The sequence below is a fragment of the Mustela nivalis genome (assembly GCF_964662115.1).
Source record: "Mustela nivalis genome assembly, chromosome: X".
NCBI classification, from domain to species: Eukaryota; Metazoa; Chordata; class Mammalia; order Carnivora; family Mustelidae; genus Mustela; species Mustela nivalis.
Genome location: NC_139040.1, coordinates 95,772,127 through 95,789,459, shown reverse-complemented (window position 1 = coordinate 95,789,459; position 17,333 = coordinate 95,772,127). Strand labels below are relative to the sequence as shown.

The 17,333-nt window shown below is 42.8% G+C and overlaps 1 protein-coding gene across 2 annotated transcripts in view; it reads right to left on the bottom strand.

Annotated features, from left to right (window-relative positions):
• MAOB (monoamine oxidase B) overlaps window positions 1-17,333 on the bottom strand; it is a 105,583-nt gene that overhangs the window by 29,299 nt on the left and 58,951 nt on the right. For both annotated transcript variants that reach the window (XM_082718236.1, XM_082718235.1), the window contains exon 4: window positions 127-231. In XM_082718236.1, the coding sequence (XP_082574362.1) occupies window positions 127-231 (105 nt within the window). The remainder of the gene's footprint in view (window positions 1-126; window positions 232-17,333) is intronic.

Genomic DNA, 17,333 nt, shown 5'->3' with positions numbered 1-17,333 from the left:
ACTAAGAGATATTATGTACCAGACAACATGCTAGGCATTGCTGATACCCTGTCCCTTCTTTCTCTGAAGGACTAAACTTATTATGAAAAACACAAATGTAGTCAAAGAAGCATTATTAAGCTTTACCTCTCGCCCCATGGCATCCATCGTCCTCCAGAGGTTGTTATGATCCAGGTACACAATTGGGTTCCACACAGGTGGGAAGGGGCCACTGAAGGGGTATGACTTGCCCTGTGAAATACAAGGTATTTTCATTTGTTTATTTATTTACTTATTAAGATTTTATTTATTTGAGAGAGAGAGAGAGAGAGAGAGAACTTGACTGAAGGGGCAGAGGGAAGAAAGAGAGAATCTCAAGGAGACTCGCTGCTGAGGGTGGAGCCTGACCTGGGGCTCGAGCCCACGACCCCAAGACCACGATCCAAGCCAAAACCCAGAGTTGGATGATCAACCAACTGAGCCACACAGGTGCCCCAACACAAGAGTATTTTTTAAAAGGGAACACTTACTACAATGTAAAAATAGTTAAATGTTGGCAAGCAAAATGATGTTAATCTTTAATATATGATATACACTTACATGTTTTATTTATTTATTATTTATTAAAGATTTATATTTATTTGTGAGAGAAAATTTATTTATTTGCAAGAGAAATTCTCAATTTCAATCTCTAAGGTGGCAAATACAGATACAGTCACATGAGCAAAGTCTACTTGAGGTTCTCAATAATTTTTTGAAGAATGTGAAAGCCCTTTTATACATAGCAAACAGGACGTGCTCATTAAATAGACATTGCTAATGGTTTTGTGATCATGATAAATGTCCTTTTATTTACACAACTACTTCTTACCTATAAATCCACATCCACATTTTCAATTAATTATCTTTGGATAAATTCTCAGAATTAAAATTCTTGGCCTGAAGATTTATGTTTGATTTTTTGTTTTCTTCTATATTTTTAAAAATTAAAAAAAATTCATGGCTCTAAAAGATATATAATAAAACATCCTATCCAAGAAAAATAAAACACACATTTTCCTCAAATACACACAGAAGAATCCCCTGGTTAAATCACATAAAAAAAGACAAGACAGGTACTACAAATTAAAGAAGTCGGAAATTCAACCAAGTATATTGTCCAACCACAATGATACAAAACTAAAGCCCAACACTAAAACAGAACTGGAAAACCTACAACGTAAATATTAAGTATTTGATATGTAAATATTAAACAGCACATTACTGCCCAAGCAATGGGCCAAATAAGAAATCAAAGAGGTAATCAAAATATGTCTCAGAGCAAAAGATAAAGAACACATGATATTCCAAAACCTATGGGATGCAGCAAAAGCAGATGTTTGAGTGAAATCTATGCTACATATGCTTTTTTTTTTTAAAGGAAAAGAGTTCAAATAAACACCTTAACATGACACCACAAGGAACTAGAAAAAGAAGAAACTTAGCTGAAATTTCAGAGGAAGGAAATAACAAAGAAAGATCAGAAGTAAATAAAATAGAGAGCAGAATAAACAGTAGCATAACATTGAAAGTCATGACCAGTTTTTCAAAAAATAAATAAATAAGTAAACAAAAAATGTCAATGCTTTAACTACTAAGCAAAAAATAAATTTGATAATAGATTACTAGCAACAATTATATGCTCAAAAATCAGGTTAAAACTTAAAAAAAAAAATCAGATCACTTAGAAAACCAGATCATTCCTAAAACTGCACAAGGTCTTAAGACTGAATCATCATCAGTTTTGAATACAAGAAATAGGAAATCTTAGCGACTGGTAATGAGAATGAAAGTTGAATGAGGATTCAAAATCTTCCAGCCCAGAAAAGCCCAAGACCCCATGGTCTTATTGGTGAATTCCACCAAACATTAAAAAAAAGTAATAATGACAATCTTTACCAGCATCTTACAGATAATGGAATAGAGGGAACACATTCAGAATCATTCTAGGAGGCCCGTATTACCCTGATACCAAAGCCAGATAAAAACAAAGATAAGAAAGTCTAGTTTGTCCCATGTAAGTATTGCTACTTGGATAGTCTTTTGACCTCCTTCTGCATGATGAATGTTTCTCCACCCCCTCACTTTCAATCTGCAGAAGGCTTTGTGTCCAAAATGAATCTCTTGTAGGCAGCTTATGTTTGGCTACATAAAGCAGACTTGTTGAACACCAGCGACGGACCCGATGGTCACATGACCTCATTTTGTAGCCCATGAGCCTCGGCGGACTCAGTAAAGACATTGGAAATCTGCCTGCTGGATGCCGCAGTTAGTGAGCAGGTGAGCGGCTCTCAGAAGCCGGCTGGCTGGGGGACGCCCCCTTACTCCCATCACCTCCAATGCTCCAGATGGCCTGCTCTCCTCCTGACTCTTGGTTCTCTGGAGGCAGAGATCCCACATCCTGATCTCTGTCCCATCTAGGAAGTCCCTTTGGCATTTTATTCCTGGTGTCTGCCAGGAGACAGGTGGCGTGGCCCTTCTTAGACCCAGCTCCTCAAGAGCGACCTTTCCCTCTCAGGAGGTCTTCTCTGCTGTTCATGGGAATCTTGCCCTTCCTCCCTGTGGGGAGTCAGAGCAGACCACCCAGCCCTCCAGAACTCAGTCATTTTTATGGCTATTGACAGGGACGATGCTTAGGGCATAAACAAATTTGTGGAGGACCAAGCTTTACTTTCAATCTCTATATTCAGTTTGGAAGAAAACACATAAAATCTCGCCCATGGGGGAGAAAGGAAGGAAGTCCTGTCAACTATGAAGCAAAGGGCTTTCTTCCTCTGTTCATGTGTTCACTTTTTTTTTGTTGTTTTCTTTTGACAAGGAGAGAGCAGTATAGGGGAAGGCAGAGAGAATCGTAAGCAGGCTCCACGCCCAGCAGAGCCCAATGCTCGGCTCAATGTCATGACCTTGAGATCATGACCTGAGCAGAAATTCATAAGTCAGATGCTTAGCCGACTGAGCCACCCGGAGGGGGGGGGCCCATTCACATTTCTAAGCACCATGAGTCGGCATGGACACAGTCTTCTGACTGCATTGCCGCATGGTGAAGCTGGAGGGAGGGGCAGACAGTGGCAAAGGTTTTGGAACCAGCCTGCCGCCCAGGAGCACAGAAAGGCTTGGAATTGTCCATGTAGGGAGAAATGGGGAAGATGGGGGTGGTGACGGCCAAGATATTAGGCAAAGCCCCACAGGAATAATAATAACAAACAAGGCGACAGCTAACACAGAATGTGTACTCTGTTTAGGATTTGTTTGGTGCACTTTACATGTGTGGATTCCTTGATCTGCACAACGACCCTTTCAGCTGGTGAAACTGAGGCAGATGAAATAATGATCATCTGCTTAAGGTCTCATAACTTAAGACTTAATTAGGTCTCATAATAAGTGGCAGCAGGATTTAAATTCAGGCACACAAAGGCCAGTACTCTGGATCAGGAAGCTTCCCAGCCTCTTTTCCTTTTTTAAGTTTTACTTATTTCACAGAGACCACAAGTAGGCAGAGAGGCAGGCAGAGATAAAGGGGGAGACAGGCTCCCCACTGAGCAGAGAGCCCGATGTGGGGCCCGATACCAGGACCCTGAGATCATGACCCGAGCCAAAGGCAGACTTTAACCCACTGAGCCACCCAGGCGCCCCCAGCCTCTTAACAGTAACTATGAAACATCACGGGGCTAAGAGTTTTCATGAAGTTATTTAATTTAATTCTCACAACAATCCAGTGAGTAAACTGCTAATTATAGGTTTCATTTTACCAATGAGTTCTGAAGCATAGAGAAGTTGAGTAACTTGTTCAACATCACACAGCTTGTATGCAGTGGGAAGAGAATTTAACCTCAGGTTTGTGTATTTGGGGCTCAAGCTCTTACTTAGGTCTCTGCTCTAGGAGCCACAGCCCAGTTGATTTAAAGAAGGTCTCCAGGGGTGCCTGGGTGGGTGAGTCAGTTAAGCCTTTGCCTTTGGCTCAGGTCATGATCCCAGGGTCCTGCGATGGAGCTCCACATCAGGCTCCCTGCTCAGCGGGGAGTCTGCTTCTCCCTCTGCCTGCCTGTCTCCCTGCTTGTGCTCTCTCTCTGTCTCTCTGACAAATAAATAAATGAAATCTATAAAAAAATAAAGAAGGTCTCTGGAAGGCCATTTCGATCTGGAAACTACTTGAGATTCTCAAACCACATAGAAGCTAATGATGCACTCAATGATCAGCCAGATCTTTCCTGTGGCTGTCCCTCCCGTTCCCAGGCAAGGAGCAGGCCAGCCCATCCGCAAATGGCTGCCATGTCAGCCCATTCCCTCATTCATTCAAGTAGTCCCTGAGCACCTCCCACGGGCCTGTCACTCTTTTCCCCCTCCTGGGGCAGATTTGTGAGCCAAGTGAGCCACAACAGACAACAGTGTCTGCTCTCCTGGGAACTTACCTTCTAATACGTGAAAGCAAAGTAAACTAACAAAAAAACCAGGCATTAAACAAAAGAAAGAAGACAATCACATAGTGTATTAGAAGGTGATAAGAGCTATGAAGAAAGAGAGCTGGAAAGACAAAGAGGAAGTGTTGGTGGTTTGGGGTTGATTTTTTAAAAAGACTTTATTTATTTATTTGAGAGAGAAAGAGAGAGCTGGGGGTGGGAGGAGGCGAGGGAGAGAGAGAAGCACACTCCTGATTAAGCAGGGGGCCCAATGCCGGGCTTGATCCCAGGATCCTAACCGGTTCACTGAGCAATCCAGGCACCGCACCGCTGGGATTGACTGCAATTTTAAATAAGGCAGTCAAAGAAGGCCTCCCTGAGAAGGTGACATTTGAGGGAAAGGATAAGAAAGGACAGCGAGGGAACCATGAGATTGTCTAGGCGGGGGATGGTGCTTCCAGCAGAGGCCCCAGCAAGCATCCTGGGGTGGGTGTATGAATGAACTTCACGAGGAACAGGAAGGAGGCCAGCTTCATCCTCTCCCTTCTACAGGTGTGCACCCTTGCTCACTGGATGAAATTCGGGCTCCTGAGCCCGTTTCTCAAGGTGGCTGCCAAGGAGATGGCCTCTGTGCTCTGATCAGGGGGACAAGTTACCCTGATCTCAGCGGCCCATCGGTCACCACTGCATTATTGCTACTGCTTCCCTTGAAGGTCCTTTCCCTTCAGATCTCCATCAGTGCAAAGCTTAATGCCCAGCTCCAGTCACTTGTTTCGAGAAGCCTTCCAAGATTCACCCCACTCCCAATCAGTGCACTAAATATAAAGTTCACTCCATTTTGAGCCTCTGCCATATTAGTTTGGACCTGCCCATATTATCTTGATAGCATTCTCTAAGTGTTCCACATGAGTATCTCTTCTCTTTCCAGCCCCTTTGGGGAAGGAATCAATCATTTCCATCCTCCCACAATGTGTAAGAGTGTAATCTATTCGATCAGTGTTTGACAAGCTCTGAAGGACTGGATGGATGAACAGACCAGACAAGACGAACAGAGCTGTAGACTGAATGTTTGTGTGCCCCCCCATGTCCCCCCAAGATTCATAGGTTGGAACCTACCCTCCCATGTGTGATGGTATGAGGAGATGGGGCCTTTGGGAAGTCATGGGGCCAGGTGGGTTCTGCCCTCATGGGTGAGCACAAGGCCCTTATAAAAGAGACTCTGGAGAGCTTGAGACATATGGAATCTGCTGGCACCTTGATCTTGGACTTTCCAACCTTTAGAACTGTAAGAAATAAGCTTCTGTTGCTTATAAGCCACGCAGTCTCTGGTATTCTGTGATAGCAGCCTGACCTAAGGCAAATCATGTAAAAATAAGAGGACTTCTTTAGGGTCTGAGACAGAAGCCTGTTTTTAAAAAAACTGATGGCTGATGTAACTTCTGAATTCAGGGTGAAGACGGAGACCAGGAAGGTCTTTTTTTTTGTTTGTTTTTTTAAGCTTTGATATAGTTATTTAGCAGAGAGAGAGAGAGCATAAGCAGGGGGAGCAGCTGAGGGAGAGGGAGAAGCAGGCTCCCCACTGAGCAGAGAACCTGACGTAGGGTTAGATCCCAGGACTGGAAGGCAGACACTTAACTGACTGAGCCACCCAGCCCCGGAAGGTCTTAAGAAACATAAATTCATTGACTACTTGAGTAGAAAGGAACTTCAGGTTTTAATCTCGGCCCAGTCAGCACGGACCTACTATCATGGAGAGAAGCTTCCTGCCCAAGCTGCTGCATGGAGGTGACCTCCAGATCACTATCTAAGGTCCCTTCCTTGGAAAGAAGTGTTCAGTATCTGTACTGATGGTAGCTGACTGACTTCTGCAGGGAGCGAAACAAAAGGAAGTAGTTTCAAAAGCGAGTTCCTTTTCTGGAGTCCAGTTGTGTTGCGTTCAGTGTGGTCGGCATCATCTGTAACCTAGACCTTGCCGACGTCCTGTGTCAGGCGGGCAGTTGCTAGTTCTCCCCGAAAATGGGAATTCATGGTGCTCGGAGTGCAGAGTGGCTGATCCCATGTTCAATGTCTCCCAACGGAAGGTCCATCTTTCTTCAGCACATGGGCTTCCAGAGCCTCCCGTGCTGTCTCCAATGGTCTTCACCAAGAGCCTGAGATCTTCCACAGACAGCACGACTATCCTCTTGTACAATATCGTTGTTTGCTACATTTCTGTGTTTTCACTACTGGCTGAAATGGCCCTTCAGGGAGTCCAGTGAAATTTCCTGATTCATTCCATTGTTTTTCTCTACCTGCCTCCCCATCATTGCTAGTGGTCAGAGACCAATAATCCATTCATCTGTGAAACCACAGAGTGCCTAAAGTCAGTTGTTTAGAGTAAATATCACCCTCGACTCCTCTTTTTCTCCCAGCCATATAGAATCAGTCATCAACACTTCCAGTTATGCATTAAGATGTATCTAAAATCCGCCCATGTCTCACCTCCTTCACTGTTACCTCCCTGGTCCAAGCCGCTATCAGCCCTGGCCCTGATTACTGCATTATCTTACCAAACTCTCTCCCTGCTTTCCACTTTTGGCCCCCAGGGTCTCCTAGCAGCAAGAATGAGCTTTAAAACATATGACTAGAGCATGTCCCTCCTGACCGAATTCTTCCAATGGCTTTCCATCATGCTTACTAGAAAGCCAAGGTCCTTACCGTGGTCAACGAGAATTGCATACTTCTATTTCCTCATCTACCACCTTCCTCCCTTTATTCAGATCACACTGGCCTCTTTGCTGGTCTTTAAACACACAAAACTTTCTGTCAGATACTCACATGTCTCCTCCCTCATTGTGTTCAAATCACAACTCAAATGTTCCTTCCTCAGAGATGTTTTTCTTAGCACCCTTTCTTTATTAGTCTTCCTAGCAAATGAGATTGATAGAATTATTCATATATGTGTTTAATGCCTCTACCTCTGGAATGCAGACCCTGCAAGGGTAGAATTTTTGTCTTTTTCACTGGTGTATTCCTGGTACCTATAAATGTTACTCATTCAATAAACAGCTGATGAACAAATAAATAAAAATTTGATGCTAGGTTCATCTGAAGCCACTTTTAGAGGCTAGAGGAGAGTCACAGCAAATAGTGATGGTGCTGAGAGGGTAGCTGTGCCTTGATCCTGTGTCTGGAAGTTGTTTGTGATGAGTTCTTCATTGATGAAGTCAGATCAAGGCCCATGGTGATTGCCACCCAGTCTGTCTTGATAGTGATCACCACTGACCACAGGAAGGTTCGGGGTAGTACAGGGAAGGGACAGGTGTAAACCACTGCTCATATTATGTTAGGATGGGGTGAGATACAGTGGGGAAGCAGAAGTGCTTTGGGAAAGAACAGCTCTCACCCAAGTGTAGGTGTGGGTCATTATTAGAGAAGACTCCTACATCATCTCCAGGCCCAAGAAAGAGCCATACACCCTTCTCCTTAAGCACAGTGCCTTTTACAATCATGTGCTCCTTTGCATGAAGCAACTGCTTGATTTAATTAGACATGCCCAGGAACAACTCCCTTTTGGTGAGCACTCACCATGTGTGTGGTATTTCATGTATCTCATTCTTAATCCTTACAAATATTTTGTGAGATAGGTACTGTTATTAACTTTATTTATTTATTTATTTATTTATTTATTTATTTATTTATTTGTGGGGGGTAGAGAAAGAGAGAGAGAGAGAGAGTACATGTGAACTGAGGGGAGGGTCAGAGAGAGAGGGAGAGAGAGAATCTTAAGCAGGCTCCACGCTCAACACGGAGCCTGAGGTGGGGCTGAATCTTGTGACCCTGAGATCATGACCTGTTCCAGAAATCAAGTCAGGTGCTCTACCAACTGAGCCACCGAGGCACCACAGCCCTATTTTTGAATAACAGCTTTCATTCACCTATCCTAAAATTAATCTTTTTTATTGTGGTAAAATATATGTAACACAAAATTATAATTTTAACTTTCTTTCTTTTTTTTTTTAAGATTTTATTTATTTGACAGAGAGAGATCACAAGTAGGCAGAGAGGCAGGCAGAGAGAGAGAGAGGAGGAAGCAGGCTCCCCGCTGAGCAGAGAGCCCGATGCGGGACTCGATCCCAGGACCCCGAGATCATGACCTGAGCCGAAGGCAGCGGCTTAACCCAGTGAGCCACCCAGGTGCCCCTTTAACTTTCTTTAAGCATACAGTTCAGTGCCGTTAAGGACACTCACAGTGTTATGCAACCAACCCCACTACCCATTTTCAGAACATTTTATCCATCCCAAACAGAAACTTCATACCCACTGAATACTAACTCTTCATTTTCCCCTCCCATTAGGTTCTAGTAGCCTCTATTCCACTTTCTGTTTTTATGAATGTGCCTATTCTAGATAACTCCATAAGTGGATTTTGTGTCTTAATTTATTTTAGGTAGCACAGTGTCTTCCAGGTTCATCCATGTTGTAGCATGTATCAGAATTTCCTTCCTTTTTAAGGCTCTTTTTAAAGAGCCACTTCTGTGAGTCAGGTGGCAAGGTTCTATACCAGCCCATTGTATGGACAGACCACGTCTTATTTATCCATTCATCTGCTGATGGACATTTGGGTTGTTTTCACTTTTTGGCTATTAGAGGAATGCTCTAGGAACATTTGTGTATTGATCCATTTTAGAGATAAGGAGAGTGAGTCTTAGGATAAATGACCTTCCCAGGATCACAGAGTTAATGAGGTGTGCTTAAAGTCAAGCTAGTTCCCCTGATCATGCTACCGCTCATGCAACAGGAGATCCAAGATCCGGATGGTCCCCAGTGCACAGGCAATGGCAGGCACCAACATGGCCCACCTCATCGTCATTCCACTCTGCTAGCTTACACGTAATTTAACTTTAAAAGCCCTAGGCAGCGAGACAAAGCAAAGGATAACTACCAAATTAGAACTAACATATTTGGCCAAATGATGAAGAGAATCAAAATTGTCTTACTGATAGGCTTGGACGGGTCCAAGAAAAATCTCTAAGCATCATAATTTTAAGGGCTACTGACACTTGGGCAATTTCTTCTTTTATTCGGTAAAAATGTATTCACTACAAGGTATGAAACAGCCACTGCATAGTGCTCTGAAGAGAAAGAAATGAAATAAGACACAGTCTCAGGGAGTTCCAAAGTCTAGTTGGAGAGGCGGGGTCACAGAAGCAGAGAATTACTGCACGATGATTATAACGTGGCACGTGGCTAGCCTCATGGTGTCACTTGGCTAAATGGCTGCATCTGGCAAAGGCCACAGATGGAACCCTGAGTCTCTGCCCAGGTCCATTCTGTTAGCCAAATGGCAAGGTCTATAGAAGTCCCAATAAGTGAAGCTTGGCCTAGAATTACTGAAGATAAGAGTGCTCTACCCAGTAGCTCATGGGGTGGATGTTGTGATAAGCTTGCCCATATCCTCATTCAGAAGCAAGGGAGTTATTTCTTCAGCTGCTAGCATTATTACTGGCAGGCAGCCCTTGGTTCTTAGCCTCCTTCAGGGACTACCCCAGCTGCGAAAACCCCACTTCGTCCAAGGTTACACCACCTTTGCTGGGGAACTCACTTCCAACAACTGAATGATATGAGCGTATCAAGTTCTTGTCCTTCTGCCCCACTCAGGACAGCTCTGGAGGGTCGTCCCATCTTTGGAATTCCTTGCAGGGTTGTCTGAGGCTTCCATTGATAGAGAGAGAGAGAGAGAGCAAAGCGAGGACATGCTGAGCTGGGAGCTCAATGGGGCACTCAATCCCAGGACCCTGGGATCATGACCTGAGCCAAAAGCAGATGCTTAACTGACTGAGCCACCCAGGCGTCCCTTGCGGCTTCCACTGAAACTACATCACAGTCTGACTTCTTCAGTGGTTCTTGCCCTCCTATCTAAGCTGTTGATCCCCAAGGCACTCCCTCCTATTACTTCCTGCAGGCTAATCTCATGAAAAACGTCTAGAACTGAGCACAGTGGGACCTCATTTGAGAACAGGGGTTTTCTAGAAGTAGGATTAGTAGGGAGGCCTCAATCTTTTTCCCCATGATCCTCACCAGTGACTTGTTGCAGGAAATGGGAAATATAGCAATAGCGGCCACAAATGTACTCAGACAGGTTTACAGACCGAAAGGGAGAAACTGGGAGCAGAAAGTTTGTAACAAAGCAAAGCTCACTTCTACATCGTAGGTCATAATTTAAAAATCCCATTAATGTTCATGTGAAGTTTTATGCTGGGAGCCAGAGTTAATTTGCCATCTTAAAAATGTTTGTAAGGAATTCAAAAAAAGACAAACTAAGAAAGCTCCTATGACATGTTTTGAGTTATTAAGAAAGAACCTTAGAGTTAAAATCCACATGACCTCCAAATTCCAATGAATCTTAAGTCTTGATATTGAGATTTTCTCTATGTATTTTTAACATGCTCTGCTAACTGCATTAGCTTACCCATAATCTTAGACAAAAGATCATTTTTAGTCTCACTGAAAGACTTCATAGATCCTCCATAAGTCATTTACATAAAAGGTAGTTTTCCCAACCCTAATATTCTAGTTTAACTAAGAAATCTAATGTGTTGGTTTTTTTTTTTTTTCACAGACAAAAACATAAAGTGCTTGTAAAAATAGCCAACATTCAAGAGTTGTAAAATTCCATGCCTGGATAGCCATGTTATGGTTTGGAAAATTTTACTACAAAAGTATGGTACTGTGATAATATATATTTGGTCTTTGTCCTTAATGTCTGGCCTATAAGACCTTTGGAATTTCCTGAGTGATACGGGTGAGAAAAGGGTTATTTATAAAAGCCCCTTTTAAAGCATATCTGAGGTTATGCTAAGGAAGTGACTCCTGGTGGGCTCCTAGAGCTTCTGGAAGGGAGCTCATTGCCAGAGGAACCAACCATGTCATTAGATACATGGAACTTTGTGTCCCTGGACCTCTGGGGAGTGGAAAGAGTCTACAGATTGATCTAGTCACCATTGGTCAACAATTGAATCAATCGTGCCTATGTAATGAAGCCTCCATAAAAATCCCTAAACAATGGAGTTCAGAGAGCTTCCAGTTTGGTGACCAAAGGCACATACATGTACTGGGAGGCTGGCCCACCCCAAACTCCATGGGGATGGAAGCTCCAGTACTCGCAACCCTTCTGGACCTTGACTGATGTACCAGAAGGCCTGGGACTTAACCACTGGCCTCTGAAGTGGGGGCGATTTTATGGGGTTGAGCCCTTAATTTGGAGTTCTATGCCACCTCGGGGTAATTAGTGTTAGAATTAAATTGAATTGTAGTACACCCAGTTGGTTTCTGGAGAGTTAAAGAATTGGTAGGTGTGTGAAAAAAGGAAAAATCCCCACATATCTGGTGTCAGAAGCGTCATGAGTAAAAATTAACTCATAGTAGGAGGTAACATGATTTTTCAGTAATTGAATTATAGGGCAGTAAAGAAATAAAACCAAATACAAAAGTCTTAGCAAAAAGGGATAGTGGGGGCATATATTGGGTGGCTCAGTGGGTTAAGCTGCTGTCTTCAGCTCAGGTCATTATCTTAGGGTCCTGGGATCGAGTCCCCCATTGGGCTCTCTGCTCAGCAGGGAGCCTGCTTCTCTCTCTCTCTTTCTCTCTCTCTGCCTACTTGTGATTTCTCTCTGTCAAATAAATAAATAAATTCTTTTTTTTAAAAAAAAAGGGATATTTGGCTTAACCATGATAACTACAAAGCCTTATTTTATAATATTCAAACACCAGAAATCACTTGAGAAATATCCATTTCTGTCCCTACATACGTGTCCTTAGAGGTAAGAGCACAGCCTGGGATGTTCACCAGGCCACGAGGTAACCACATGAATTCAGACAAGTGACTTCAATCATACTCACCTGGGGGGGCCAAGGGCAGGCCATGCTGAGATGGGCCACTTTGGCATGAACATTATTTCGAGTTAAAAGCAATCCAGGGGCACCTGGGTGGCTCAGTGGGTTAAAGCCTCTGCCTTCAGCTCAGGTCATGAACTCAGGGTCCTGCGATCGAGCCCCACATTGGGCTCTCTGCTCCACGGGGAGCCTGCTTTCTCTTATCTCTCTCTCTGCCTGCCTCTCTGCCTACTTGTGATCTCTGTCTCTCAAATAAATAAATAAAATCTTTAAAAAAAAAAAAAGCAATCCAAACCCAGCTGCTTCAGGAAAAGCTATTTACCTCCCCCCTCAGCTGCCTGCCTTACCAGAGGCAGGGAACTATTAACAGAGACTCCCTTTTACCTAAGAAACTTAGCTGCATGATAGGGCAACCTTGTTTTTCCAAACATCTCCTTTCACCTTCTTCCTAATGGTCTTTCTCCCGTGTGTATGCTCAGACCATTACCCCTCTCTTTAGCTCACAGAAGCTTCATGCTGCCTTGCTGGTTTTGGAATTTCCACGTCTGTGTGCATTCTCCATAAGTACATATGCTATCAACTTTGATTTTCTGCTGTTAATCTGTCTCATGTCAATTTGATTCTTAGTTCAGCTAAAAGGACTGTGAAGGGCAGAGAAAATTCTTCGTTCCCAACACATCTTTAAAAAAAAAAAAACATTTAATTTATTTATTTGACAGAGATCACAAGTAGGCAGAGACACAGGCAGAGAGAGAGAGAGGAAGCAGGCTCCCTGCCGAGCAGAGAGCCCAATGCGGGGCTCGATCCCAGGACCCTGAGTCCATGACCTGAGCCAAAGGCAGAAGCTTTAACCCACTGAGCCACCCACACACCCTCCAACACATCCTTCTATAATGTGGATGTAAAGAGAGCCAATGTCATGGTGTCATGGTCAGCAATGAGTGAGACGATACGTATGCATCTCTTACCTGAGTGCCCTGCACACAGTAAATGTGGAAATACGAATGAATATCATCACTACTGTCCCTACACTTTCATTCCACAAAAGGTATTGCCAGCTATTGTTATCTTGAGCCTCCCATGAAGGGAGGCTCTCCAGCCCCTCCACAGGAATCCCACTGTGAGAGTGGCAGATGACCTTGGAGGAGGAAGCACAAAGCTTCCTACCTTTACAGCATCACTCAGCATGTTGGGAATTACTCGCAGAAAAATCAGGCTCTGACTGCTCATCCCAGCACCCTCCTGTCAGGGAAGGTGCTCATCCAGTCACCTTCTCTGTCAAGCCCTCTCTGAACCTCCAGGACTGGCTCCTGAACCCCAGCCTCAGAGAGCAGCTCCGCCAATCCCCAACAACTGCATCGCTTTCCTAGTCCAACTATAGCTTCCCTGGGGTCACAGGTGTTAGATGACGGGTGCAATCCTGGTCTTTCAAAGACATTATCCAAATGCTTTTGATGTCCCTAAACTGTATAGAGTAATGAGAAGATGAAAAAGCTTTTTGTAACCTGGTACAGACACAGTACAATAGAAAACGAGAAAGAAAGAGGGAGGGAGGGAGGGAGGAAGGGTTGAGGGGGGAGGGAAAGAGAGAGAGGGACAGGAAGAGAGAGAGAGAAGGAAGGAAGGGAAGGAAGAAGAAAGAGAAATTACGGCTTTAAAACAAATGCTTTTTCTCAAAATGGGTTATTTCTCAGAAGTCAAATATCATCTTTGGGTTACTAGACTATCATTTTGTAATCTGAAGATATGTGATGATCTAAGTCTGGAAAAATTGTGTCTAAAAAGCAAATTAGATATAAAAAAAATCCCCTCCTAAAGAGTTTCTCTGCCACATAAGACACACACACACACACACACACACACACACACACACACGTGGAGGTAGGAGGTAGGAGGAGTTCCTACCTCCTAGTGTGGTCATAAAAAATGAATATGATAATATATAAAATGACTTCCTATATATATGACTTTCTGTACACACATACACGTGTGTGTGTGTGTGTGTTTATAGAAAGTCATATATAAAGGAAGTCATTTTATATATTATCATATTCACTTTTCATGACCACATTAGGAGGTAGGAACTAATCGTTCCACATTATACGCTAAGAACTGAGGTTTCTAGGAAGCAGTAAACTACACATGGCGAGGGTCCATGGTGAATTTCCTAAAAGCCCAGAACTCTGACAGAGGCCTGTGACTCCAGACTTAGTCTGTATTTCTCTACGGAGAGGTTCTCACAAGATGGAACTTCAGATCCTTGACTGTCTCTACAATCTGCTCTGTCCTCTCTAATGCGTAACTCACAGAGTTACAAAGTCAGCCTCTGATCAATACTGGCACACATACCAGCCTTTCATTCCATACATTATTTGAGGAAAATGTTTACTTTCTCTAATGGTACAAACCAAAATGATGATTCGCTTAGATGACTCAGAAAATTCCCCCAAGAGAAATTCAACGCTTTGAAGGAAGAACTCCATTTTGAAACACATTGAAAGAGACTTCATGCACAGATAGAAGGGTTTCCTTAGTCCCCAGAGGAGTTTTGCCTCCATGAACATTAATCCCTTGCAGTGAAACTGTGTTGATTTAAGGGAGAATCCCTTATTGAGACATGAGGAGGACGCTGGGCAGATCTGTTAGAGGGCATTTGAGATCTAGTAAAGAGATGATGCGGCAGGAGAAATCTGGAGTGAGATTCAGATAAAGGAAGAGACAAGTCTGGCAAAGGGGCAACTTGTGAGCTGTATGTGGAAGACACGCTAGAGACCATTGAGGAATTCAAACGTGATGAACTGTACTGAGATGAAAGGATTATCCCAGAAGCATCTGCTTATTTGAGACTATTATTTTCAGGAAGAAAGCATTTTCAAAGAAATTCACTGAAATGGTACTTTTGCTTGACTTCCATATTCTTTTTTAAAAAGATTTATTTATTTTATATATTATATTATTTTTCAAAAGATTTTATTTTCTTATTTGACAGAGAGATAAAGACAGCCAGAGAGCGCAAGTGTCGGCGGCAGTAGGGGGAGGGCAGAGGGAGAGAGAGAAGAAGGCTCCCTGATGAACAGGGAGCCCAAAGCAGGGCTCAGTCCCAGGACCCTGGGATCATGACCCGAATTTAAGGCAGATGCTTAAGCAACTGAGGCACCCAGGCGCCCCATTATATTTTATATTCTTGAAAAAAGATCATTGCAAAAGATAAGTCATGAGCTAGAAGAAAGTGAGTAAAAAAAATAAGGATTGTGTTAGGGAAGCTCTGTAATCACCCCCACTATCCCCATCATCACCATGGCTAACACTTTCTGAATACTTGCAAGGTACTGGGGAATCTTTCAAGATTTTACAAATTTAACTCATTTCTCTCTCTCAATGACTGTACAAAGACGGTGTCGTTATTATTATCTTCATTTTTTTTAGATTAAGAAGCAAAAAGGTACAGTTTAAGAAACTTGCCTCCAATCACACAGTTAATAAAGTAGTGAGTCGGAAATTTCAATCCAGGCCTCTGGGTTCTAAGCCTATGATCTCAATCTCTATACTATTACAGATGGACTAGTACTTTTGCCTTTCGACTGCCCCCCCCAAAATACACTTGATAACATATATATATGTTATATATAAAAATATATATATATATATTTTTAAGGCTATGAGAAGCTTTGATGCTTTGATATGATCATTCCAACATATGTTGGTGCTGCTGGAAGATATCAGCAAACACTACTGGAACAAAGGCTATCTCTTTCATAGCTGGGAGAAATGCTCTTTAAGATATATTATAATTCAAGGCTTCTGTTAAATTTGTAAGCACTTACCTCTTTCTCCTTCCTGACATTCTTTTCAACTATCTCGCCTTTTCCATACGCAACCCTATGTATTTATGCTCAGGAAGTCTGTCACTGTACCTGTATTTTGTTTTTCTTTGATCTGTATCGTTTAGACTTTCTCAAATCAAGCAATTAACTTAGAAGTTTCCTAATTTTGGCCATTCTAACTGGTGTAAGGTGATATCTCAATGTGGTTTTAATTTGAATCTCCCCGATGGCTAGTGATGATGAACATTTTTTCACGTGTCTGATTTGTATGTCTTCATTGGAGAAGTGTCTGTTCATATCTTCTGCCCATTTTTTGATATGATTGTCTGTTTTATGTGTGTTGAGTTTGAGTTCTTGATAGATCGTGGATATCAACCTTCTGTCTGTACTGTCATTCGCAAATATCTTCTCCCATTCTGTGGGTTGCCTCTTTGTTTTCTTGACTGTTTCCTTTGCTGTGCAGAAGCTTTTGATTTTGATGAAGTCCCAAAAGTTCATTTTCGCTTTTGTTTCCTTTGCCTTTGGAGACGTATCTTGAAAGAAGTTGCTGTGGCTGATATAGAAGAGATTACTATGTTCTCCTCTAGGATTCTGATGGATTCCTGTCTCACGTTGAGGTCTTTTATCCATTTTGAGTTTATCTTTGTGTATGGTGTAAGAGAATGGTCGAGTTTCATTCTTCTACATATAGCTGCCCAGTTTTCCCAGCACCATTTACTGAATAGACTGTCTTTTTTCCACTGTATATTTTTTCCTGTTTTGTCAAAGATTATTTCACCATAGAGTTGAGGGGTCCATATCTGGGCTCTCTACTCTGTTCCACTGGTCTATGTGTCTGTTTTTATGCCAGTACCATGCTGTCTTGGTGATCACAACTTTGTAGTAAAGCTTGAAATCAGGTAACGTGATGCCCCCCGTTTTATTTTTGTTTTTCAACATTTCCTTAGCGATTCGGTTGGAGGGGATGTGGAGAAAGGGGAACCCTCTTACACTGTTGGTGGGAATGCAAGTTGGTGCAGCCTCTTTGGAGAACAGTGTGGAGATTCCTCAAGAAATTAAAAATAGAACTTCCCTATGAGCCTGCCATTACACTACTGGGTATTTACCCCAAAGATACAGATGAAGTGAAAAGAAGGGCCATCTGTACCCCAGTGTTTATAGCAGCAATGGCCACAGTCACCAAACTGTGGAAAGAACCAAGATGCCCTTCAACGGACGA